The sequence below is a fragment of the Hippopotamus amphibius genome, chromosome X (genome assembly GCF_030028045.1).
Source record: "Hippopotamus amphibius kiboko isolate mHipAmp2 chromosome X, mHipAmp2.hap2, whole genome shotgun sequence".
Taxonomy (NCBI): Eukaryota; Metazoa; Chordata; class Mammalia; order Artiodactyla; family Hippopotamidae; genus Hippopotamus; species Hippopotamus amphibius.
The window spans coordinates 27,675,784-27,699,596 of record NC_080203.1 but is presented as its reverse complement, the minus strand read 5'-3'; the positions used below and the strand labels follow the sequence as shown (position 1 = coordinate 27,699,596).

Genomic DNA, 23,813 nt, shown 5'->3' with positions numbered 1-23,813 from the left:
TTTATTTATTTTATTGGCTGTGTTGGGTCTTTTTTTTTTTTTTTTTGCTGTGCGCGGGCTTTCTTTCGTTGTAGTGAGTGGGGGCTACTCTTCGTTGTGGTGCGCGGGCTCCTCATTGCCGTGGCTTCTCTTTTTGCAGAGCACGGGCTCTAGGCGCGTGGGCTTCAGTAGTTGAGGCACATGGGCTCAATAGTTGTGGCTCACGGGCTTAGTTGCTCTGCGGTATGTGGGATCTTCCTGGAGCAGGGATCGAACCTGGGTCCCCTGCATTGGCAGGCGAATTCTTAACCACTGCGCCACCTAGGAAGCCCAAAAGATTATTTTTAATTAAAGAAAACCAGATATCCCAAGTTAAGGAATTTAGGGCTTTTCTATGTATGGGAAGATGCAAGAGTCTGGGCTCAATTAAATCATTCCCTTGATATGCTCCTCAGCTATCTGGGGCCAGTATCCTGTGTTTTCACATCTTGAGTCTCCTCAGGGCTCACCGTAGGGAGTGGCTGCCGTCTGATGGCTGCTAGATGGCAGGTATTCTTCTCAGCCCTGAGTTTCCTCAGGGCTCACTGGCTCACGTTGGAGGGCTGCAATTGCTGATGACTGTGACATCCTTTGTTTGCTGATATGGCAGGAAATATTCCATTTCTCAGCATGGATAAGCTGATGATCCAGATCCCAGACCTTAAAGCCTGGGTGAATAGACCTTGACTCTGTAAGAGCCTTCCAAGGCATACTGACCAATGAGGCCCAGGATAGAACAGTGTATCTTATCTCATAAGGCATATATAGATAGACATAGGCATGCTACAAGTCAGAGCATGGGAATATTTGACACTTGAGAAGTGTGAGAAGAATATTCTAGAAGTCAAAATTACAGTTGCTAGATAGGAAACTGAAGCCTGACTAATCTGGTGCAGTGGCCTCAGAATTAATATTGGAAGGCAGAAGAGGATATGGTGAGATGCACAAGCTCTGAAGTCGGCAGCCGGTGTTCAAATCCCAGGCCTGACACTGACAAGCTGTGAAACCTTGAGCAGGCTACCCAGGCTCTCTGAGTTTTGGCTTCCCCATTGGTAAAATGGGGATAATAATAGTATTTGCTTCATAAGGTTGTTGATATAAACAAATGAGATAATATATGCAAAGTGCTTAGCAGGAATGCCTAGAATGTAGTATTCAGTTAAAAAATTTTAGCTATTATACCAAGAATTAAACCTCAGAAGCAGGCAGAGTTTCAGCTAGAATTAGGGAGTACCTTCTGAGCCATGAAGGAGGCAAACTTAGGACAAGTAAAAGGAATTGTACATAGCAGACAGAAAGATAAAGACCTCGCTGTCTTGAGCAGGTTGTGTAGGTTTAGAACATAAGTTGAGTTAGATGTCCCACTACTGTGCTCCTAGAGCCCCATCCTTCCCTCTATCACAGCTCTTATTGAGTGAATTGTTGCAGTGCAAATAGAAGTGATTGTTCTTTTTCCTCCTGAGAGCAAAGAAAACAAAAAGAACTTCAAACAGGCTAGAGCAGAAAGATAACCTGACCTGAAAGAGTTAAACAATCTTGGTTATTCTTTAGCTATTACTACTAACAAACACTTGTAGCTAGACTTGTCCTTCACAAAGCTGATTACTCTCTGATTCCATACGAATTACACCTTGCACCTGGCATTTCTCTCCCCGCCCCCCCGCCCCCCCACACACACTCCTTTGTAGCACTCTTCATTTCAGAAAGAAGGTCATGGGCCGATAACTTCAGGGACACCAGACCCGGTTGCTGCACTGCCTGATGCCAGCTTTAGCCATGAATTTGCAGGAGAAAAGAATGCAAGATCCTCACCACCTGGACTCTTATCATGTACCTGGACTGCGAGCCCCATGTATAGTCTTCCCCGACCCCCGAGGAGTGGAGGGCGGGGCACAGTTCTTGAGGCGCTAGCCTGCTGTGTCTTCCCTTCTGCCTGGCAGAAAAATAAAGCCATCTCTCTCTTCCTCCAAAATCTGTTTCCGTATTTCTATTTGGCCTCGGGGCACAGAGCAGCCGTTATTACGGCAACATGTTTGCTTGTCTGTCTTCACTAGACTATGAGCTACTTGAAGTCAGGTATATGCTTTTCTTCTCTCTAATGTGAGTACCTTCCACAGTGTCCATCATACAGTAGATGCTCATAAATGTTGGTTGAAAGAATAAACATATTTTTAAAAGGCTTAAATCAACACACAACACTGTTTCTGAGTCTTTACCTACAAAAGGGCATTAGGAAAATTAACCTCATAGATAAACCAACATATTATCAAAAGGAGGTGCTCTTTTTTTAAAAAAGACGTAATTTTTTTTTCTCATTTTTGTAAAGGAAGTGAGTTTTAGTAAGAGAGAATGTGTAAACTCACCACAGGTGACAATATCATAACACTGTCACAGGAGAATTCACACCTATAGATGAGCTAGTTGAAGAACAAAGTTAGTTTTGAAAGGTTAGAGAAAAAGATTTTGAAATGTCAGATCCACTCTATAAAACTAACCACCCTTGATATCATTCTTTTAATCTACCTGGGTTTGAGAATAGCCTGGGGCATTTGAAATGAAGACAATTAGCACCTCAGACAGGGCATCCACATACAAAATGCTGTCACCCCTCAGAGACCTCAGGAGGTGACAAGTTTAGATAAAAAGATACTTTTGACCTTGGCTGACAGTTTGTGAATGCTTTTATATTTGATTTAAATGGCATTTATATTCTAAAAGGTTGTAGTTTGCTTTAAGCTGTGAAGCTCTCTTCCTCTACCTCATGCTTTTTATTTCATAGGTTATTTAAAAACAACAAGAACAAAAATCTTCCCTCTATTGGGTGAGACCTGGGGAAACAGTTCTTGCTTCTGGCACACAGATGAGTTCGATTCATTCCCCCTCTGGTTCTTTCTACAGTAAGCTTGGCTTTTGTTTAAAGCACAGAATGTTAAAGTAGCCTTAGGGGTCATCTGGTTCAACTCCATTTGACAGATGGAGAAAATGAGGCTCAGAGAGAGAGAGTGATTTAGTGGCAAAATATGGAGTATGATCAGACTTCATAATTGCTGAACTAGTGCTTCCCATTCATCTTGCTGTTTCAAAAGTGGGCCAGAGGCATGTAGAACCAGATTTGTGTGTGCGTGTGCGTGTATTTTTTCCTCTTATTTTCTTGACAGCACTAATTTCACTCATTCATTCACTCACTCAGCAAATACACTTAGCATCTAATTGTTCCAGACACTGAGGATACAATGGTGACCAAGATACACAAAATCCTGCCATCATGGACCTTATGTTCTAGTGGGAGAGACAGACAATAAACAACCAGATAATTCTGCTTCTAAGGTGATTATACTTGTATTAGGGGGCCCATTCTTCCGTGCCTCTGCTATCTTTATTGCTCCCCCCTTGTATTTTTTGCCCTTTCCTCTCTTGTGAGTATGGTGAGAGAGAAGAGAGCCATTACAATCCCTCTTTCTCTACACTTCAAGCTCAGCGTGAGGTTTTGAATTTGCTAAAGTCAGGTTTAGTACAGGTGTAGCACTAGACTGAAGATGTCAGTATTTTTCATCAACACTGCAGTAGTGGGCTGGCTCAGCTGTCAGCTTGCTTGTGAGATGACAATGAGGGACTGCATGTGAGAGTTGTACTATTACCTTATAATTTATCTGTTCCTTTTTTATACAGTTTTAGTTGTGCTGAACCCCATCGTACCTGGCTGCTTTGACAGGCTTGCTATTTTAGCAACATAGGACAAAACAGAGAACGAAAAGAAGAATGCATGATACACTTTTGCTGTCAGCTCAAGGTTGCTCTTCCCAAGTTTGTGGATGATTTGTTCAGGGTTGTTCAGAGACAAAAAAGCTTAGGTTTTGTTTTTGCCTACGTGACACTGAATGTTCTCACAGTCTACCTCATAGGTGGGCTGTTGTCCATCGGGACTGAATGAGGGGATGCCCTTCCCTATCTTCTCCATTTGTGTTTGAAATTCCACCATTGTGATGGATTTCTCTGGGCTAATCATTTGCCCGCTCAAAACATAAAGAGTTCAGGGTGGACTAACTTCTCGTCTTTAACCCTGGCGCATGCATTCACTTATCTGATCAATTTCTTCCTTGACCCAAAGCATGAAAAAGGGTGAGAGGTGGAGTTGGCCATAAGCAAGTGAGGTAGGAAGATTATGAGACAATCTTGGCTCAGTTCCCCAGAGCCACCCCCCAACATCATCTTGAATGCTGTTTTATTTTATATTTTTATTCTTGGTGTTGCAAATGAATGTAGGAGGCTTATGTTTACAGTTTATCTACCAAGGTTGGTAGATTCTAAGGCTGAGCAAACATCAATCAAGGAGAGTTTCTATGAGCTGCCACTGAAATCGTAGAGGATTGTTTTCAACCCTAGGTTGAAAATATCTGGCTTTTGGCGTAAGGTAGCTCTGCACATCTGATCCATCAGTAGGACTAGCGAGGATTTAAAAATTGTCCTCCCTATTGGTCTCCCAGCTCTACCAGGTTCTCAAGGAACTAGATGCTGACGTTGTTGAAGAGATACAACAGACAACATAATGTCGGCTACTTAAATTCCAATTTAAAAAAGTATTTTACTTACTCAAAAGGAAAAATGTAGAAGACCGTTCAGCTTCAAACATTCAAGTCTTGTTCTAGTGAAAAAGGAGGAAGTTTGAGGGAAATATTACTCAACAGCACATCTTGAAATAGAATAGAGAAGGAAATAAAGGTTGAAAGGTTCTAAAAAATTTATGATAGTTTAGCATCAACTGAATAAAAACCATATTCTTTATTAACAACAGATGATAAAAGTTACAACACAATTCTCAACACTCGTAATGTGATTTAAAACAAGTTCGATGCCCCAAATGCTAAAAGGTGGGCCCTCTACATCAAAGGGCACCTACATAAAGACAAAGCACCAATTAAATGATTTATTCTTTCATCTAAGGCCCAATCAAATAGATAAATCTGGAACATCTTTGGATACAGACTGATTTTTGTACCTCAACCAATACTTTGGGGTCTTGGACAAGAAGGTAGGAAAATTTTGATTTGTTCAGGATCAAGATCGCTGGAGAGGACTAGGAGGAGTTGAAGAGGAGGGGGAGGGCATGGGGAGAGGAGGTACTTGTCCCAAGTCCACTGTTCACTTACTACCTATGACTTTTAAGAGCCTCCTGGCTGTGCTCAGTGGTGATTGCTCACTGACAGTACTGATAGCATCTGTGTTTTGGTCTCAGAGCTTTTGGGCTTTTCATTCTCTGTCAGTATATTTCTGCCCCACATGAAGGTCATGTACAACTTGCCTCTATCATCAACCCCTTTGGGAACTAGTTAAGCTAAGTCATGGTGGCCACCCGGAAAACTGCAAGGACATAAGCATTACCAAGCACTCCCGTCTGCATATGTTGGGGAGTACAGGCCAGATCTTGCAAGGACCTTCTTCCAGTGGTCCTCCCATCTCTGTCCACGCAGCCATCCGTACCCTGCATTGTGGGGGTGGGCCGGGGAGGGGGATCGAACTCTATGGCAATAACCAAGCTGCTAAACTGCTGAGCTGGTTTTAATTGAAGTGTGAGAAGGAGGTTTTAAGGCAAGTAGACAACATCCTGTTGTTCGGGCGCTCCTCTCTCTTTTTTGCACATCTGGCTGAACTGGGAGGCAGGTGGCTGATTCGTGTCTGGTTGTGGCGGCAGCAGCAAACAGTAGCAGCGGCGGCGGCATCTCCCTGCTACCGTCCCACGCCTCGTGTCCCCCCAAGAGTCCCCCAGGCCATGGACGCGGTGCCTGTGTACCATGGCAAAATCAGCCGGGAGACGGGGGAGAAGCTCCTGCTTGCCACGGGTCTGGACGGCAGCTATCTGCTGAGGGACAGCGAGAGCGTCCCAGGCGTGTACTGCCTCTGTGTGCTGTGAGTACAGGGTGGGGACCCGGGATACCGCGGCCTCCTCCACTGCCCACCGCGCAGCCCCAGGCCCCTCACTGGGGGTTTGCCCCTGGGCCTCCTGCTCTTCAGAAGGGCCTTGCCAGGGCCTTTGGGGGCGGCTGCAGAGAATGCCTTTTGGGGCGGGGGAAACGCAGCCTAGAATTTACCTTTGCTGCCCAAAGGACTCAGGCTCCTGACTTCAGTCTTGACCTCTAGTAGAGGCCAGCAAGGTGGAGGCCTGCGATGGTGGAGCAGCCAGATTTGGGGCCATGGGCTCCTCAGAGAAGGAAAGGCCTCTCTCCCCAGCTCTCTTGAAATGGCTTTGGAGATGTCTTCCTAAAGGAAGACGTCAAATTTAAGGAGAGGAAGAAGACTAAGAAACTGAATCCATTACTTTAAGACGGCAGTACCAGTCAGGTCAGGATGCGGAGAGAGGGGGATGTTTCTGAATAAAACCACCTCTCTGGATCTGCTTATTTAGCTTTCTTTAGAGGAGTTGCGGTGGGGGGGGGGTGGTTTCAGAAATAGGGCCTTTCTTGATTAAAGCTAGGACTGACAATAGTCGTAAAGGGCATGGAGGGAAAACACCCTTGTATGATTCAGCTTTGCCCTTTACCTAAGCATCTCTTAGTCTAACTCCCTGTTTTGAATCAGATGCACCTTCCTCTTTGCTCCGGGGCTCCAGAGTCAGGCAGATCTGAGACCTAATCCTGTGCTAGTCTAATGCTGACTTTGGCAGGTTAACCTCTCAGTCCCTCAGTTTTCTTGCCCATAAAATGTAAAATAATGTTACTGCCTACCTCATAGGAGTATGAGAGTTAAATGCCATCACGCAGGTAGAAAACTTAGCACTGAAACTGACGCATACTAAATGCTCAGTAAAAGTAAGCTGTTGTTGTTGTTATTATATTATTATTTTTTAGTGTATTTCTTTCAATACTTGTTATTATCATTATCATTATCATTATTATTATTTTGCAGTTGATATCTTTAAGTACTCACAGGGCATTTCTAAGGAAGTACCTAGCTCAGTTACTCTTTGTTAGCAGAATAAAAACACCCATGAAAACACCAGCCCTGCACAGTAGGTTCTAGACAGAAACAAAATGAGGGAAAATGCTTGGTAGTTATTTCAGTGTCTGACGATACACTGCAAGATTTTGAAGTTCCTTCTGGGTCACTGAAGAGAGATTGTATTGAGCCTGGTGTTAGGGGATTTTCATTGTTTATCGTGTTTTTTTAAATGGTCAAGACATGTTTGTGGTAACTCTCAGGCCATGCTAAATACATTTGTTGTAAAAGCTTCCAGGGAAATACATGCAAGCTATTGAATCTCTTGGGCTCAGCTCTTACATTTTCCTTATATTATTGTTTTTCCCAAGTAGAAACTGGGAGAGCTCAATGAAAGCCAGCTAGTATTCTTAGGCTCTTTTCTTATCAAAAGAAGGTGAAGGAGTGAGTGGATTGTTGAAAGGGGCTTCTTTAGGGAAGCTGACAAAGGAGGTAATGGGTCCCTTAACCTAGAGGTAAAAAACAAGGTACAAAAGAAGCCTGGGAAGGGGAGGAAGAGATGTTCCTAAGACTTCAGACATGCTGGCGCCTTTGTTGTTTCTGGAGCTTGCCAAGCTGCTCCCCGCTTAGGATCTTCACACTTAACTGTTCCTTCTGCCTCTTCCCTCAGAGAGGACTTCCTTGACCATCCTATCTAAAATAAGTGCCCTCTCCCTGTCCCAGTTATACTCCATCATTTTTTTTTTCTTCAAGGGGCTTTAAACTATCTGACATTTGCTTGTCTACTTATGTCTTGCTGGGCTCTCCTGCTAAAATGTAATCTCTGTGAGGACAGGGACATCGTCTCCCACACCAGGAATACAGCCTGGCATGCAACAGGCATTATGGGGCACATAATAGGCCCTCAATAAACACTGAATTAATGAATGAACTGTCAAGGTAAATACTGTTCTTTACTGCAGAAAGCTTTTTGGCTGATATCAAGAGGCCAGGGTGTGGACTCTGGGGAAGTCACTCAACTTCTCTGGGTCTTGGCTCCATATTTGTAAAACAGGAATAGTAATGTGCGCTCTACCTTCTGCATGAGATTACAGTTGGTAAAAGATGCAAAAGAGAAGGATGATCTTAGCTTTTTTCCCATGTAGGCCAGGACCACAAAAGGAATTAATTTAGGCAGGTGGGAAATTCTCAAATAAGTTTTCATCCAAAGTGAATCTTGCATACATGCAATTTTTATGACTTTTAGTTCTCCGTGCAAACCTCCTTATGAAGTAGCAGAAAACAGTCGGCAAATTGGCAGTCCCCCTAGCATGTCTTTCAGTGGGCACACTGGGGCCTCCAAGTCTTAGAGGGTGATGGCCAGACTGCTGCAGAGGGAGGACACAAGGATACATTGCCTTTTATGACAGCTTCTCAGCCTTTTTTGAGCCAAGGATCCTTTTTGATAAACATTTCATTTCCTCCTTTTTAGTACTATACTGTAGTAACAAAATCAAATTTTATTTTGAAATAAACCATGTACTCATTTTAAACCAAAACACATTATGGTTATGATATACAGCAGAAATAACAATGTATATGCTGTCTCATATATATATATGTGTGTGTATATATATATATATATATATGTGGACAACAAGGTATAGCTAACAAACATGCATTGACTGTAGGGTTCACTCAGAGTAGTTTCTCATTCTGTCTTTTGTTTATTCTCATTATCCAAGAAGGTTTGGTTGAGCTTTAGTTTCTGTATTTTTATTGTAGAAATAACACATTGCATATGCCTTTAGAACTGTACTTTAAACTCTACTTTCTAACTAGGTTTTCTCCTTTCCCCAGTTCTGAACCCCCAGTCATGGCCTTTAGATAAGGTCTTTTCCTCTGTTCATTTTGGAAAATTGAATCTCATAGAGTATCAAAGAAATTTTTCATTTATATGATTGCTCACCTTCATTAAAAGCAAGATGTTTTTCTTCCAATTATTTTCAGTAAATAAATCTATATTTTTGTATAATTAGTCTATTAAAAATAGTTCCTAAACACCCATTCCTATTGCAGAAAATTTTTTAAATGTAGATAATGGAAATAAGGGAAAATCATCTATAATTTTATAACCTAAAGACAATTATTGTTGAAAATTAAGTGGTTTTTCTTCTATATTTTAATAAGACAAATTGCTTTATAAGTACATGTGCTCTTACACTATCGTATTCTGCTGCATTTTCCACTAAACGTGAAAAAAGCACATTGTATATAATGTTCTTACAAATGATTTTAAAACATTATTTTTAATGATTTCATGATAGTCTAACCAGTCCAGCTATATTTTCCTTAACCAGTCATCTGTTTTTAGACTTTTGAATCATTCCATTTTTTGCCATTATAAATTCCATCATTATTCATATTCAATCCATAAAGGTCCTTGTATTTGTAATTACTTCCTTATAATGAATTTCAAGATGTACAATTTTTGGATCAGAAAACACAAACAGCTTAAGATTCTTGATGTTTACACGATCACCAAATATCTTTTCCTAAATGGTTATTCCAGTTTATATATATGCTCACCAGTACTGCATGAAAGTGTCTGTCTCACCGTACCCTCCCTAGAAATGGGTATTCTTATTAAAAAAAATTCTTCTTGAAATTTGGTGTCTCACTCTTTATTTCATATTTCTTTAACTAGTGATTGAGTGTCTATATGGTTGGTAAACTGTTACATTTCCTTGTTCATGAATTGGCTCTTTGTATACTTTGTCCATTTAACCATTTCGATCTTAATATTTTTCTTAGCACAGTATGAGATTTTATATACTAATCCTTCATCTGTTGCAAGTATCTTTTCTCAGTTTGGTGTTTGCCATTACTTTTCTTTGACACACAAAAAATTAACATTTTTAGTAGTCAAGTCCATCACTCGTTTTCTTGGTGTTTTGACTTCTGCCTTTGCTTCCCAACTTAGAAAGTTCTTTGACCTGGAGAGATGTCATAAAACCTCACTTTGATTTTTGTTTTAAATTTATGATTTGGTTAGTTTACATTTAACTCTTTAATTCCATTTGGAATTTTATTTTGATGTGGAGAAATGATCTAATTTGATTTTGCTTTGAAATAGCTAATAATTTATAAATAGAACTTCCATTGCTGATAGATTTATTAGCCTATGTTACCATATGTTAAATTCTTACATATAACAGTTATTGTTTCACAATTATCTATTTGGCTCAATTGATCTATTTATTCTTGTACTACTAGCGCTATAGTATGGTAATGTTTTACTACATTTACAAAATTATTTGCTATTGTTACCTGTTGGTTCTTCAAGATGAACTCTAGAATAATTTTGTTAAATTAAAAAAAATCCCATTGGGGTTACATTAAACTCATTAATAAGTTACGGAAGAATTGTCATCATTAAAGAATTTGGTCTTCCCCTCGAAAAACCTGATGTCTCTCCATTTATTAATTTTTTTCATTTACATCCATCAATAGAGTTTTGTAGTTTTCTTCCCATAGGTCTTGCATATTTTTTGTTAAGTTTATTTCTAGTTATTGTGAGTATAAATGTATGTGTCTATTTTTTTGTTTCCATCGTAAATGGAATCTTTTCCCGCCATATTTTCTTTTACGATAGGAAAGCTACTAACTTTATGTATTTTTCTTGTATTCATCCAGTATACTAAATATTCTTATTAATGCAAATAGTTTAAATTTTGTTTAATTTAATTTTACTCTTTTAGTTTTAAGGTATATCAAGTTTCTTTTCACTAAGGTACATGTGAGCCCTCACATTTCTCCCCTTCACCATTAATGTAGACAGTAATTGGGAAAATCCTAAATGTCCACTGGGATAGTTTGATGGTGATAAGAGAAAAACCAGCTTAAAATACTTAAAGTAATTTGTTTGAAGAAATAGTTTATTTCTGTACATCCTTCTGTACATATCTGAGTTTGCTACTTTTATCTGAAGGAAGATTTGGAAGAAGAAATGCTATTATATTCTTTAGCCTTAAGGACACAGTGAAGTCACTTGACATATATGTCTTTAGATAAGAGGATACTTATCTTTTTGTCCTTTAAGATTTAAATGATGACTGCGAATAAAGTACCTATCAAGGAACTGAACTGGAGAAATGGGGGAACAGTGACAAAATAAAACTCTAGCTTATCAGTTGTAATTGAGGGAAACAGAAAAATGAAAAATTATAAAACTTAGAGTTAGTTTTTGAATACAATTGCATATGTGTTTTGATACCGCATTTATCTTCATGATAATCTAGGCCACTAGAATTATTTTGGATTATCTGAGTACAATCCATTAATAGTAGAGCAAGCCTGAAGGCCAGCCTAGTATTAAATGCGTAATACACAAACCACCAAATGAACAATTCACAGGCCAATAAATCAAGTGCTGACACTGGTTGACAATGTAAAATTAAGTTGCAAGATGAGTCTGAAGGTGTCATTTAGCTTAAAGCAGAAGAGAAGCCTAGGTTGACCTCTTTTGGGCTCTCGCCATCTGGTCTCTAGGCTTTAGCCCCTTCCTTTGCCCTTTCTCTCCAATTGTAAGGCCAAGGAGACTCCCTCCCTTTTTGAGAACTATGCTTTTGGATTCACCTTAAGATCAATTTGTTAATTCATTCCCTCTGATACAAGAGAGAGGCAGCATAGAAAGATGGTTGAGTCCATATCTTACAGCCAGACCCTCTGGTGTGCATCCCAACTCTGGCCCTTAACCAGCTATTTTGCCTTGAGCAAGTTACTTAAACTTTCTGTGTCTCAGCTTCCTTATCTGTGGAAAGGGTGACGGGGAGAATACTACTACTTACCTCATAGGGTTGTTATGAGAATTTTTGCATGAGTTAACATTTATAAAGTTAATATGTAGTAGGTGTTTGTTAATATAAATAAAAGATCTATAAATAATTGTGAGACAAAGTTAGACAATTGTATGAGTACATAAATAAAACGTTCTGTCATACTTCAAGGGAAGAAGAGATTATATTTATTGTCATGACTCATCGAAACTGGTATTACATAGTTTTATCATCAAACTCGAAGCTGAATGACTTTTGATGGTTCTGAAAATTCAAATTCACTCTGAAAGAGTGAAGATTGGGCCATAGGAAATTCAAAAACCTGTTGAATCATAGTGCAGTCTCAATACTGATGGCTTTCTATAAGATACCATTCCTCTGGGTATAAAAGCTCTGAAATATTTGTTAAAAAATCAGTCACATTATAACTGTGCCTTGAATTTTGCACATAATGTTCATTTGTACAGACATAGACAGCCTGGGCACTAGCTTGCTTTATTCGTGGTGTCATGAAGAAGTCAGATGTAGCTAAACTTTTTCTTTTGTGTAGCCCTTGAAGTGGTATAAAGAAGGAATTGATGTGGTTTTGTTAACTTTAAAGCAAGATCTGTCCCCAATGCTGACCCTTTGAGAGAAGAAATAAGTCGGGTTGCTTTCTTCTTGTCTGTTTCTAACCAGAACACTTTTTTAAGAGTCGGGGACAGCTTTTGAAAAGATAAGGGCAAATTTTAATATTAGCAGGGACTGACTCAACACATACTTTGTAGTCATTAAAATGCAAAATATTTGTTTTTTCTTTTTTTTTTGGCTGTGCTGGTCTTCCTTGCAGAGCTCCGGCTGTCCCGCGGCATGTGGGATCTTAGTTCCCTGACCAGGGAACGAACCCACATCCCCTGCATTGGAAGGCAGATTCTTAACCACTGGACTACCAGGAAAGTCCCAAAATATTTGTTTTTTTAAGAAATTAATTTTTTAAGAAAATTAATTTATGGCAGCAACAAAAACCTCTATTGTTTTCTACCAATTATTCATTTTCTAGATTTTTTTCACGATAAATTTAAAATTCCAGGCTTATCAACAAGTGTGGCAAAACGTTTGATGGAGGAAGGAAGTTAAAATTACACTACATTCTTGGTTTGTCTATATTAATGGGGAGTCAGAGGAGACGTAATCCTAAAAGGGATGTAACAGTTTTTAAAAATGAATGTTATTTTTCTGATTTGTGATTTGCTTAGACTAGATTTGTAAAGCTCCAAATTGTAATTTTGCTTCTGTTTCTTTAAAAAATGTTATTAGTCTCTTGTATAACTTAATAAGGAAAATTATAAGACTTCCCTGGTGGTCCAGTGGTTAAGACTCCATGCTTCCACTTCAGGCGGCACAGGTTTGATCCCTGGTTGGGGAACTAAGATCCCACATGCCGTGGTACAGCCAAAAGAAAAAAAAAAAGGAAAATTAATATTCAAGGATGTATTTATATTAGTTTAAATTTATTTCTAATTTATATACATACGGGTATAGTTTTGAACAGTAATCAGAGTGGAGGCTCTCATTGTGTCCACTTTTTTCACATACCATCATTTTATATCAACATGGTCCATATGCTTAAATTTTTTTTGAAAAATATACCTAATACTTTTGAACTTTGGTATAGTTTTGAACCATTCTTTCTGCTGCCATTACCTTATTTTGAGTAACATTCCTTAGGTTAATTTGATTTTTTCACTATTAAAATAGAACTACTATGAAAATCTTTGTCAAATTGCTTTTTCCATTTCATTTCTTAGAGTGTATGAAGATAAGGAAGGTCATTAGGTCAAAAATACACACAGTTTTATAGCTCTTGTTATAATTTGCCAATTTATTTCCTAAAACAGTGATTTTTCAGTGGACAGGGAGAGAGTATGTGTAGTTTGGAAAATACATAATCGATATTTTAGTTTACTTTCATATTATAAAATTATTGTTTCATAATACAAGCTACAGAAAACAAAACTATGAAATCTTGTTGGGCAAGAGGGAGTAAAAAGTTCAGAAACACTGTTCTATGAAGACCAAAACCATTGAAAAAGCTTCAGCTTATATTTAAATAAAATTTCATTCTTAAAACATAGACTGAGTGACTAGGGGGGCAGTGGCACGGAAGCGCCCAGGGTAAGTGAAAGAAGCCAGCTTGACTTTGGAGAAATTGCCATCAATATTCCCAATGAGGTGTGAGCATTTTCCATGCATTTTAATCAATCCTTCTGTAACTTTAATGTTCCTACAAATCATCTGGAAATCTTGTTAAAATGCAGATTCTGACTCAGCAATTCTGGAGTGGGGCCTGAGATTCTACATTTCTAACAAGGTCCCTGGTGATGCGCTGTTACCCTGGGAACATAATTTGAATGGCACTGTTTTAAATCTCTTCCATCAGTGATATAGGAGAGTATATCAACGAGAGTTGGCTACAGGCGTCTTTGGTCAGTTCCTTCAGCAACTTGGAAGTGGAAGAGATGAACTGCTGGCTTGTTGGAGGGTTGAAACAATTTTGCTTATTCAGAAATTTGAGGAGTTGGGGAGCAGGAGATGGTTAAAATTGGATGGGTTAATCACAAGGAGTTTTATGTGCCACTAACACCAGGCTGTTCAAGAGTGAAGGAGGTAGGGACTTTTGAAGTGGTACTCAGGTTCCTGCTGCTTAACTGAAAGTGCGATAAGATCAGATTCGTTAGGAAACAATTTTCAAAACAGACTCATTTATTTTGACTAAATGAGGCTGAATGATAGTAGGGAGATAGATTCATTGTATCTTTTAGAAACTCACTGTTTGAGAAAGTGGAAAACTGGTTGCCTATGATTTTGCTTGCATCGTTGCTGAGATTTTAAATAATGCATTTCCACAACACCTTTAATGATACTGAATTATTGCCATTAATCGCTTCCCATAGGGAAAATGGAACTAAAGGCCTATGCTATTTCCCTGCTCCTATCTCCATTTTGCTGTGTGACTTTTTTTTCTTTTCTCGGTGGCTTGTGGATTCTTAGTTCCCCGACCAGGGATTGAAGCTGGGCCCTGGCAGGGAACACACGGAGTCGTAATCACTGCACTGCCAGGGCATTCCCTGCTGTGTGACTTTAAGAAAACCACTTCAAGCCTTATGTTTGGAGTTCCCGTGGTGAAAAATGGAAATCAAAGCTCTTGCCTTGAAATCAGTGAGGTAGATTACAATTCCTTGAAAAAAAAAAGTTTACAATGTAATATTTTATATTTATTTAGCATATTATATATGCTAAATAGTGTATCATATGCATATATCAAGCTATTTTATATATGATCTAAATATTCTGGCAAACCTTTATTACAAAAATGAAACATCTCCTGTAATTGCACCAGCAAATTAAATTGACCCTTTTTGGGGTTTCACAAATCGAATGAACCTGATTAGAGTATTTTAAACCTAATTTTTTTATCGTTTAGGTAATAGTACTGATGGCTATTGATTAAAAATATGTTAATTTAATCTACATATTTAAAGACTTTTAGTTCTATAGGGGATTAATGATAAGTGAGGTCAATCACTCAAGAATGACACTGTTTGAGATACTTTGGGCTCTTTAGGTTCTTTTCGGTTTAAACACATTTATTTTTACCAGAGTTTAGCATGTATTCTTTTTTCTTTTTTTTTTCTTTTGTTGCTACTCCACACTGCATGTGGGATCTTAGTTCCCCAACCAGGGATCAAACCCGTGCCCCCTGTATTGGAAGCATGGAGTCTTAACCACTGGACAGCCAGGGAAGTCCCAGCATGTATTCTAATCAAAGATACATTTTCACAAACTTGTGCCAAAGAATAGCAATCAGAAAATGTCTGAAATAAAACTCTGTGAAGATTCAGATTCATAATTTGAAATATGAGGGTGAGTCAAAAATTATCCACACTTAAGGAGATTACCCATGAAGTTAACAAGTCATCTCAACAGAAGCCAGAATAGAGTTTGGATCAAAGCATCAGAAACACTGTCAGTTTGGACCAAAGGGAACAGCATAGGACAATAGAGCAATTTGATTGCAAACATGCTTTATCTTTCAAGAAAATGGAAAAATGATCCTGAAGGCATTTCAGAGATCATCAGGGTTGCCACTCCTACCACAGGCCCAGAGTGCCTAAGCCTGTTGTGTGTGGGGCGGGGGGGGGGGGGGGGGGGGGGAAGGGTTGGCAGGCAAGGCTGCGTCCACCTAGATTTCACAGGCAGGATCAGTGTCCAACAGAGTCAAGTGGGTGGGCCTGCCCCTGCAGAGCCATGTGGGTGACAGTGCCACCCAGTGGGCCTGGAGCAAAGAACATCAATCCAAAAAGGATTATTCTCAATCATTAAGATCTAATGGAATTTGCCTTATGAGATTTTGGACATGTTTGGGACCTGTCACCCCTTTTCCCCTTCCAATATCTCCCTTTTGGAATGGGAATATCTGTCCTATGCTTGTCCTCCTGTATTTTGGAAGCACATGACTTGTCTGGTTTCACAGGTTCACAGCTGGAGAAGAATTTTGCCTCAGCAGCAGTCATATCCCTGAGTCTCACCCGTATCTCATTAGATGATATTTAGATGAAACTTTGGACTTTAGATTTTAGAGTTGATGCTGGAATGTGTTTAAGACTTTCAAGGCTGTTGGGATGGAATGAATGTATTTTGCATGTGAGAAGGATGTGAATTTGGGGGTGCCAGTGTTGGAATGCTATGGACTGAATCATGTACCCCCTACCCCCAAATTCATATGTGGAAGCTTAACCCCCAGTGTGGCTGTATTTGGAGATAGGCCTTTAGGATGTAATTAAGGTTAAATGATGTTGTAAGGGTGGGGCCCCAATCCAATAAGATTGGTGGCCTTATAAGAAGAGAGATCTCTCTCTACACACACACACACACACACACACACACACACACACACACACACAGAAAAGGTCATATGAGCACAGCTAAAAGGTGGCCACCTACAAGCCAAGAGTAGAGGCCTCAGAATAAAGCCTATGTTGCTGGCACCTTGATCTTGGATTTCCAAGCCTCCAGGACTGTGAGAAAATAAATTTCTTTTGTTTAAGCCACACGGACTTGTATTTTGCTATGGCAGCCTGAGCAAACTAATACAACATGTAAAACTCTTGGCATGTAGTAGAAATCAACTATACAGATATATAATATGCATACACACTGAATAATGGGGGAAAATACCCCATCTAAAAGGACAAGCTGATTTCAAGTACTTTAGCAGGACTCCTTTTTATTTCAAATTACTATAGTACTAATAGTACTATATTATATTATAAAGTTACATAGTAATAATAATATCATAGGAATATAGCACATTTATTATATTTATAATTGATATTATTATTACTGTTAACTTAAGAGGGCTTGATAGTATCTTATCCCAGTGACATGTTTTCACCTTAAGGCTCTATATGTATTTAAAAAATAATATGACTATACTTTGTTGAGTCTGTTTAATAATTCATAATTTTGATCAATTACAGCAGGTCACTAGTTTCTTTCTGTCCCAACAGTATCTCAACTTGACAAATCCATAGATGTGTGAGTGCCCTCATTTGAAAAAAAAAGTGAAAAGATAAAGAAACTGTGATTAACTAGATAGAATATGTGGAAACTGTGATTAGCTAGATATCATATGCAAGCAAGTTAGATGCCCCAGGCTTTTCTTTCTATGAATTTAGTAGTGCCATATACATGTGTCCCAGTATATGTATCATTTATATGTAATAGTTAAAGCTCAAATTTAGAGCATCCATTGTTTTTTTTGGAATTTTTCAGTAATGGAAGTTTATTCTTTCACAGGTATCAAGGTTACATTTATACATACCGAGTGTCCCAGACAGAAACAGGTTCTTGGAGTGCTGAGGTATAGCTCTTTTATTTATTTTTGCTTCTGGGGGTATCAGGGAGGTATTTGAAATTTAGACTGCTTTTATAAAAGAGCTGTCAAATCCTACATTCCTAAAATATTCATCAGATTCAAATCACTAAGCTCTAATCTGAAATTGTTCATGGATCATTAAGAAGACTTTGGAGAATTTTGGACCCAGTTCTGTTCAGCCACCATTGTGTGGAGTGGTCTCATTTTTGGGGAAAGATAACAAAGTTAAAGGATCATGTCAAACTTTTAGTGCCTATGTGAAATTTTAGAAAGGGTATCAAAAATATATTAAAAAATCAAATTAACAATTATTTACCAAATGATACTATACAAGTGTTGGTTCTATGCAGGATTAAACAACATGACTCCTGTTTCCTAAGAGCCTATAAAACCCTTCAGAGATACAGCATGAATTAAACAGCATTGTGACAGCCTGGCGTTTGCTGTCAGGTGGATCTGGGTTCCAGGTCTTGTCCACCCCAGCTCCTTTTCTGAGAGGTCTATGACCTTGGGTAGGTTACTTAACTTTTCTTTGAACCAGTTTCTTCATCTAGTCCCTTACTCATAGGGCTCATTTTGAAGATTAAATAAGATAATGCACATAAAGAAAGCTCTTAGCCACAGGACTAGCAAGTAAGCCCTCAAAAATGGGAACTCACCCAAGTTGCTGAACAATATGATTGTATATAGTCAGGTGCTATCTAGCACAAGCATTTGAAGACTAGAGGATTTTCCAAGTATTAGGGTAATCAAGGCTGCTCTACTGTGGAGACAGGACTCCCAGCTGAGCCATGTAGGAAGGACAAGTGGAAAAGAGAGAGAGGGAACATTCCAATGACTTTTAAGCTATACACTGCAAAATCCTAAGGTTCTTCCATCTGAGTGCCTTGGATTTGCCCAGGTGGTTACAGAAGAAGAGGAGGTTGTGTGGGTATGCTTTGGGTCTTCAATTTTTCTTTAATCTGAACAGTCCCTTTAATTTTGCTTATTTTACTGGGGCTCTGAGAAAGATTTCATTAGAAATGGGTTCTGATGGCCTCGCAAACATTTGAAAGTCACTGTACCATTGCAAAAAATGCCTGTAGAGTGAATCTCGTTCCACGTACCAGGGTAGTATATTACCATGCTACCAAAGTAGAGGTCTCTACAATGGAAACGTCAGACTTCAAATGCTTTCTTTGATTTTTATAAACAGTCCGTCTTTATAATGAAAGCACTTCATTATGAGCTGTTTGAAAATGTAAATGCCAATATCAACCTCTGTTAATAACTCAATCAATGTATTCAAGAAACTGTAAAGTCTAGACTTAAAAAAAAAATTTAAATAGCTCTAACCTTACAGATGCATCAGTAAACTAGAAAGCACAAATTGCAGACTACAAATGTTTTGAACTACTGAGATGAATTAGGGGAAGTTTTCAAACACATTGTTGCTTTATATCAGGATAATTAATGCTACCATACTAATTAGAGGAAAAGCAGTACTATTTCTAAACAAAACTGTTTATACCTGTTTATTTTTTAAAATTCTCTGCATCACTGCAGAGATGATTGAATAGGAAATTAAATTTCATTTATTATGAGGAATGGTAGTGTATGATATATCCATATTTTTTTGTATATAATTTGACCAGAAATAGCCCTTCTTCCTAGAGAAGTAGCCTTCAGCTGCTGAAGAATATTCTTTATGGAAAGGATCTTAAATTAGTAGGGTTTAGCTAACCTTTTCTTTAAACTTGTTTTCTTCCATTTCAAGTATAACATCATATGCAGATTGTTACATGTTTGTGATCATGTTAGGGAAGAAAGGGCTTATTGAACACAAATGCTCTCTCATTTGTTGTCTGGTCTGACCCGTTTATCCAATAATATTGTAATTATCTGCACCAAGAGAGCAGAAGATTGGCATGTTTTCTCCAAAGGGAAAACAGTTAAAAAAAAAAAAAAACTCTTTAGCATTATTTTTGAAATGCATATTGCATTTGTTTTCTATCTACTAAATTTGCCTTCTTAGTTATGTTTTCCTAAGGTGAATATTAAACTAGTGTGTATTCTCAGAGCTCATATCACCTAACTGGAAGAAATTTCTCTAGAGCATATTGAAGACCAGCTGTGATGCAAAACATGTTTCCATGGATAACTAAGAGATGACAGTAGGCGAAATGTGCAAATTTGAACAATAGCTGAGTTCAGTGACAGGATGGGAGATGTCAGTGGTACAATTCTTGTGGTAAATGTATTTTCAAAATTGGGTAAATAACGGATATTTATATTGCTTTTTGGAACAATGCTTTAGTTTGCCACACTGCAGGAAAAATCTTGACAGTAGCACTTCATCTTCTGTGCAAAGATTGTGCTAGAAATCTAAGTATGTCTGCGATTTGTTTCAAAGAGTAGAGTGAAACTGAACCTTGGATCCACTGAATTATGTGCTTTTCTAGTTTTAGATAGGCTTTTAGGTTTTTATCGTTGCCTAGTGTATTAATAGCCTAGTGTATTAATTTTAGGTTTTATCGTTGCCTAGTGTATTAATTTATCTCATGTGACTCAGGCTAAAATTTTGCCAAATTGCGAATTCAGAGAATTCTACATACAGTCACCTATCATTTATTAATATGTGCATTGTCTGCGGTACATTGTGAAAAACGTTACTAACATCCCCATGCTGACTTCAGTGCTTTTGGGCTTTTCTGGATATTTGATCATCAGTAGATCAGTAGATGTTAAATAATTTTACTTATTGACCTAAGCAAAGCACTATAAATTCAGTCAATTATTCGCCATTGCAACATTGCATGCCAAATTCAAATTGCTTTTTTACGTCCAGTGCTATTATTCCTCTCTGTTAGCGTGGATAATCAAGTGTTAACTGCATATAAATCCCCATAAAAAAGATGCTTTTGTTGATAAATGGTTTTATAAGCCACAAGAACAGGTAAAAAGATGTGTGGTTTGAAATCTTTCCACACTGGGGGAGTGTATAGTTTCTCTTCTGGTTGGTGACTCTAACCTCACTAGAACCTGTTTGGTCTAGTCCTAATCTGAAAGGCAAGAGGCTGGGTCCTGGGATCAAGAGCCAGTTCTGCTTCTGGTTATCTGTGTGACCTTGGGCACGCTGAATCATCCCTTTGTATTTCCGTTTTCTTATCTGTCAAATGGGAGTAACCAAATCAGCCAGTAACTGCCAATCTGTGAAATAGTGGGGTAAGAGATGGGAAAGTGCTTTGAAAAAGAAAAAGTACTCTAAAGAAGATATAAGAAGGTTATTTTGTGCCTATGGCCTGCCTTTGCCATTTGGAGATTCTATCCTGGAGCCAAAGAACTGTTTGGACCCCTGTAAGAATGGCTGTATTATTTTGGATAAGGTCTCAGAGTTCTGGGAAGGAGTTTTGACCATAATGGTGGAGCTGAGTGGGAGAGTATTCTACATCTACTGAGTAGCTGTGTGAGCCTATGAATGGACACTAAAGCTAAAAAGAACTTTTTCAGTGTTTTCAATGAAAAACTATTTACCCCAGTGTAGGAAATGACCAAGAGTTACAGTGGACAGTGTGCTGTCTTCAGCATTCAGTCTAGTTGGCAGAAGTCTGTTATGCCAGCCTTCATGTTTTCTCATTAAATGCTAAAAAACAAGCAGCTCCCACCTCAAAGATTTTCCAGATGGAGTAGCTGAAAAACAACTTTCAAAAAAAAAACTGGTCACTGTTCAATTGCTTATAGCAATACTATTTTATTTCATGTAAAATGACAGTTCTGAGCTGATGCCTAAAGCTTGGCTCATAAGCTTCTGCGGGAAATTGTTGTTGATTTCAAGTAGTGTCTTTACAAGAGAATTGATGTCAGGAAAGGAGTACATTTTAATAGTCACCTGCAAATAATGATTGCTTCAAAACCAAACAAACAAATAAATAAAGGTGACCTTAGTCTTTCATTCTTGTGTCATAGAGAAAACCTTGTCACAGTGATGTGTTGATGGAGAGAGCAATTTGGGGAGGATAGGGAAGTTTCCCAAGGAGGAAAAAATTTAATGTGAAGGATGAGGCAGGAAATATTATGAAGTGAAGAGGACTAACTAGCCCTGCATTGTGTGCATCACAACAGCTAATTTTTAATTTCCTGTGTAGCATTTTATACTGTGGAATGATGACAGAGAGGATGAGTTGTTGTTTTATTTCTTTATTTGCTTTTTTTTCTTTTTTTGGTTCTTTAGGCTTTTTATTAATGACCTGTAGGATCTGTGTTTTTTCCCTGTTTAACTGCATCCTCTCTGTTGGTCAATTCATTGTGGGTAATGGCCTGTATACCCTTAGAGGTTTGGGATGTATGATGGGTAGCAGGAAGGAAGGGTAGGGCAAAGAGCAGGAGCTTGTACAAACTAATACTACCCTCGGGAGAACTGAAATGACAGCTCATTAGCTCCTCTTGCAGGGAAATTCAGCCAACCAAAGTAAGCTCTTCTAGAATGTTGTTTTTCCTGCTTCCTTGTGTTTTCAAATATTTGAACAAGTTACACAAATGTTACCTCTCTAAGCATCCCTTGCACATTTTGTAGGCCCTTTTTGTATCATTATGAGGTAGATGAATAATCTGCTTGGCCTTTTATTTTCCAGACAGCACCTGGGGTACATAAAAGATTTTTCCGGAAAATAAAAAATCTCATTTCAGCATTTCAGAAGCCAGATCAAGGTATTGTAATACCTTTGCAGTATCCAGTTGAGAAGAAGCCCTCAGCCAGAAGTACACAAGGTGCTACAGGTATGGTTTACTGTTTATTTTTGACAGGGTTTGGAAGCTCAGGGCTATGAGTCAATCTAGTCATAAACAAATAGGAAGTTCTGTAAGAAAAATGCAGTGAGAAAGTAGATGGAGCCAGCAGCCCAAGTGAGAGGGGCTATTCACATGCTATGATTTTCACATGCTATACTATAAACTTTTAATAAAACTCTGCAAAAATATAAAAAATTATATGAGCCCACAACCTTTTAATCTCTCTTATCCCATCTTGTTTTCCCCAGCCTGTTTTGTCGCTCCATAAGTACCATTTCACTTCACTAATTCAGACATAAATAATTTGAAAGATGGGACAATTCAGAGAACATCTGGTCTTGTCCTTTACTTTTGCTTACTGGCAGACAGTATTTTCCCTTCGGGGATGGAAAGGCTAATGTTAGCTTAGTCCACGTGATCCTGATTTCTGAATTTGTGGTGCTTGAATTAATAATATTTTATTGTAGCAAAGGAAAGGAAGTTAGTAGCTTTTATTATTCCACTAGCACAAATTGTTATATCTCCTGAGCAAAGCTATTTTAGTGGTTGTGTCAAGCTAAGTACCGAATACTAGCTAATGTCTTCAGCCGTCAGATTTGTGATAGTTGACATCTATTGAAAGGGGTTATCATTTGTCTGGAGTAAGAGGGTATGTGTTGATTGCAACAATATATATTTATGATAAAATAAAATGAGTTGTTATTTCCTTTTTTGACAGGGACCCAGGCTCAGGCATAAACTGACAATTAGACTCAGACTCAAATGGTGAATTAATGAGTAGTTAGCTTTTTTAAAAGAAATGTAAAGAGAATTCCAATTTACGAATTGCCTCAGTATTCCATTCTCTGTAACAGTTTTAAATGTTAGTTGCTTGAGCTATATCATTGGTTTGTATCTCTGTGAACTTTATGCAGTTGGAAATTTTGTTTGAGTTAACCCGTAATTTTAATAGATTGTAAGTTTATCTTTCCTTGATTTTTGTTATTATTTTTCTTCAGGGAGAAGAGAAGATCCTGATGTCTTCCTGAAAGCACCATGAAGAAAAATAAAACACACCTGTACTTTATTTTCAATAATTTAAATATATGCTAAGTCATATATAATAGATAATACAGTTCAGTGAGCTACAAATATATTTCTAAAACCATAGTAGACCTGTGATGGAAACATCTAGCATGATGTTAAAGCTGAAATGGACTTTTTGGTTAATGAGGAGCTTTGAAATGAGGATTGGGGACAAATAATTCCACAGGTTATTTTCAGTTATTATATTTACAAATGGGAAACGACCTAAAACATAATGATACTTTATGAAAGATTAATGTCAATTCTTGCCAAATATAAATAAAAATAATCCTCAGTTT

The 23,813-nt window shown here is 38.2% G+C and overlaps 1 protein-coding gene across 1 annotated transcript; it reads left to right on the top strand.

The window, feature by feature from the left end:
* Positions 1 to 5,741: 5,741 nt before the first annotated feature.
* Positions 5,742 to 23,572, top strand: SH2D1A (SH2 domain containing 1A). The gene is made up of 4 exons (XM_057719034.1): positions 5,742 to 5,922; positions 17,604 to 17,667; positions 22,293 to 22,437; positions 23,448 to 23,572. The coding sequence occupies exons 1-4, from the start codon at positions 5,786 to 5,788 to the stop codon at positions 23,486 to 23,488; spliced, it is 387 nt and encodes a 128-aa protein (XP_057575017.1). The 5' UTR covers positions 5,742 to 5,785; the 3' UTR covers positions 23,489 to 23,572.
* The last annotated feature ends 241 nt before the right edge of the window (positions 23,573 to 23,813 follow it).

Excerpts from the sequence above, each read along its gene's own strand:
- SH2D1A (XM_057719034.1), top strand. The coding sequence starts at position 5,786 with ATGGACGCGGTGCCTGTGTACCATGGCAAAATCAGCCGGGAGACGGGG. Across the intron at positions 5,923-17,603 it reads GTGTACTGCCTCTGTGTGCT|GTATCAAGGTTACATTTATA; the intron begins GTGAGTACAGGG and ends ATTCTTTCACAG. Across the intron at positions 17,668-22,292 it reads CAGGTTCTTGGAGTGCTGAG|ACAGCACCTGGGGTACATAA; the intron begins GTATAGCTCTTT and ends TTTATTTTCCAG.